Source organism: Engraulis encrasicolus, unplaced genomic scaffold, assembly GCF_034702125.1.
Source record: "Engraulis encrasicolus isolate BLACKSEA-1 unplaced genomic scaffold, IST_EnEncr_1.0 scaffold_650_np1212, whole genome shotgun sequence".
NCBI lineage: Eukaryota > Metazoa > Chordata > Actinopteri > Clupeiformes > Engraulidae > Engraulis > Engraulis encrasicolus.
The window spans coordinates 12,441-15,470 of record NW_026945973.1 but is presented as its reverse complement, the minus strand read 5'-3'; the positions used below and the strand labels follow the sequence as shown (position 1 = coordinate 15,470).

Below are 3,030 nucleotides of genomic sequence, written 5' to 3'. Positions count from 1 at the left end.
ATGAAAAGAAAGAGAGGAGGAGAAAAGAAAGGAAGAATAGAAAGAGAAGAAATAGATGAAAGACAGGAGAAAAGGAAGAAAAGAAAGAGAAGAAAGTGAAGAAAGACAGGAGAAAAGGAAGGAAGAAAAGAAAGACAGGAGAAAAGAAAGGAAGAAAATAAAGACAGGAGAAAAGGAAGGAAGAAAAGAAAGACATGAACGAGAAGAAAGACATGAGAGAAGGATGGAAGAAAAGAAAGAGAAGAAAAGGTAGAAAGACAAGAGAAATAGAAGGAAGAGAAGTAAGACAGGATAAAAGGAAGGAAGAAAATGAAGGAAGAAAAGAAAGACAGGAGAAAAGGAAGGGAAAAAAGGAAGACAGGAGAAAAGGAAGGGAAAAAAGGAAGACAGGAGAAAAGGAAGGAGGAAAAGAAAGAGAAGAAAGACAGGAGAAAGGGAAGGAAGAAAAGGAAGGAAGAAAATGAAGGAAGATAAGAAAGACGGGAGAAAAGGAAGGTAAAAAAGGAAGACAGGAGAAAAGGAAGGAAGAAAAGAAAGAGAAGAAAGAGTAGAAAGACAGGAGAAAAGTAAGAAAGAGAAGAAAGAGAAGAAAGACAGGAGAAAAGGAAGGATGAAAAGAAAGAGAGGAGAAAAGAAAGGAAGAATAGAAAGAGAAGAAATAGATGAAAGACAGGAGAAAAGGAAGAAAAGAAAGAGAAGAAAGACAGGAGAAAAGGATGGAAGAAAAGAAAAAGAAGAAAGACAGGAGAAACGGAAGGCAGAAAAGAAAAAGAAGAAAGACAGGAGAAACGGAAGGCAGAAAAGAAAAAGAAGAAAGACAGGAGAAAAGGAAGGAAGAAAAGAAAGACACGAGAAAAGGAAGAAAGAAAAGAAGGAGCAGGAAAGGAAGGAAGAGAAGAAAGAAAATAAAGACAGGAGAAAAGGAAGGAAGAAAAGAAAGAGAAGAAAGACAGGAGAGAAGGAAGGACGAAAGGGAAGGAAGAAAAGAAAGACAGGAGAAAAGGAAGGGAGAAAAGAAAGAGAAGAAAGGGAAGAAAGACAGGAGAAAAGGAAGAAAGAGAAGAAAGAGATGAAAGAGAAGAAAGACAGGAGAAAAGGAAGGAAGGGAAGGAAGAAAAGAAAGACAGGAGAAAAGGAATTAAGAAAAGAAAGACAGGAGAACAGGGAGGAAGAAAAGAAAGAGAAGAAAGACAGGAGAAAAGGAAGAAAGAGAAGAAAGTGAAGAAAGACAGGAGAAAAGGAAGGAAGAAAAGAAAGACAGGAGAAAAGAAAGGAAGAAAAGAAAGACAGGAGAAAAGGAAGGAAGAAAAGAAAGACATGAAAGAGAAGAAAGACAGGAGAGAAGGATGGAAGAAAAGAAAGAGAAGAAAGAGTAGAAAGACAAGAGAAATGGAAGGAAGAGAAGTAACACAGGAGAAAAGGAAGGAAGAAAATGAAGGAAGAAAAGAAAGACAGGAGAAAAGGAAGGGAAAAAAGGAAGACAGGAGAAAAGGAAGGAGGAAAAGAAAGAGAAGAAAGACAGGAGAAAGGGAAGGAAGAAAAGGAAGGAAGAAAATGAAGGAAGATAAGAAAGACGGGAGAAAAGGAAGGAAAAAAAGGAAGACAGGAGAAAAGGAAGGAAGAAAAGAAAGAGAAGAAAGAGTAGAAAGACAGGAGAAAAGTAAGAAAGAGAAGAAAGAGAAGAAAGACAGGAGAAAAGGAAGGATGAAAAGAAAGAGAGGAGAAAAGAAAGGAAGAATAGAAAGAGAAGAAATAGAAGAAAGACAGGAGAAAAGGAAGAAAAGAAAGAGAAGAAAGACAGGATAAAAGGATGGAAGAAAAGAAAAAGAAGAAAGACAGGAGAAACGGAAGGCAGAAAAGAAAAAGAAGAAAGACAGGAGAAAAGGAAGGAAGAAAAGAAAGACATGAGAAAAGGAAGAAAGAAAAGAAGGAGCAGGAAAGGAAGGAAGAGAAGAAAGAAAATAAAGACAGGAGAAAAGGAAGGAAGAAAAGAAAGAGAAGAAAGACAGGAGAGAAGGAAGGACGAAAGGGAAGGAAGAAAAGAAAGACAGGAGAAAAGGAAAGGAGAAAAGAAAGAGAAGAAAGGGAAGAAAGACAGGAGAAAAGGAAGAAACAGAAGAAAGAGATGAAAGAGAAGAAAGACAGGAGAAAATGAAGGAAGGGAAGGAAGAAAAGAAAGACAGGAGAAAAGGAATTAAGAAAAGAAAGACAAGAGAACAGGGAGGAAGAAAAGAAAGAGAAGAAAGACAGGAGAAAAGGAAGAAAGAGAAGAAAGTGAAGAAAGACAGGAGAAAAGGAAGGAAGAAAAGAAAGACAGGAGAATAGAAAGGAAGAAAAGAAAGACAGGAGAAAAGGAAGGAAGAAAAGAAAGACATGAAAGAGAAGAAAGACAGGAGAGAAGGATAGAAGGAAAGAAAGAGAAGAAAGAGTAGAAAGAGAAATGGAAGGAAATGAAGGAAGAAAAGAAAGACAGGAGAAAAGGAAGGGGAAAAAGGAAGACAGGAGAAAAGGAAGGAAGAAAAGAAAGAGAAGAAAGACAGGAGAAAAGGAAGAAAGAGAAGAAAGAGAAGAAAGACAGGAGAAAAGGAAGGAAGAAAGGAAAGACAGGAGAAAAGGAAGGAAGAAAAGAAAGACAGGAGAAAAGGAAGGAAGAAAAGAAAGACAAGAGAAAAGAAGGAAGAAAAGAAAGAGAAGAAAGACAGGAGAAAAGGAAGAAAGAGAAGAAAGAGAAGAAAGACAGGAGAAAAGGAAGGAAGAAAAGGAAGGAAGAAAATGAAGGAAGAAAAGAAAGACGGGAGAAAAGGAAGGAAGAAAAGAAAGAGAAGAAAGAGTAGAAAGACAAGAGAAATGGGAGGAAGAGAAGTAAGACTGGAGAAAAGGAAGGAAGAAAATGAAGGAAGAAAAGAAAGACAGGAGAAAAGGAAGGGAAAAAAGGAAGACAGGAGAAAAGGAAGGAGGAAAAGAAAGAGAAGAAAGACAGGAGAAAAGGAAGGAAGAAAAGGAAGGAAGAAAATGAAGGAAGATAAGAAA

The 3,030-nt window shown here is 37.2% G+C and overlaps 1 protein-coding gene across 1 annotated transcript; it reads left to right on the top strand.

The window, feature by feature from the left end:
• Window positions 1–399: 399 nt before the first annotated feature.
• Window positions 400–2,741, top strand: LOC134444670 (uncharacterized; the record flags this gene model as incomplete). Its single annotated transcript, XM_063193905.1, has 2 exons — window positions 400–453; window positions 2,694–2,741. Coding segments are annotated over 2 exons (102 nt in total), but the record flags the coding sequence as incomplete, so codon positions are not given.
• Between the last annotated feature and the right edge of the window lie 289 nt (window positions 2,742–3,030).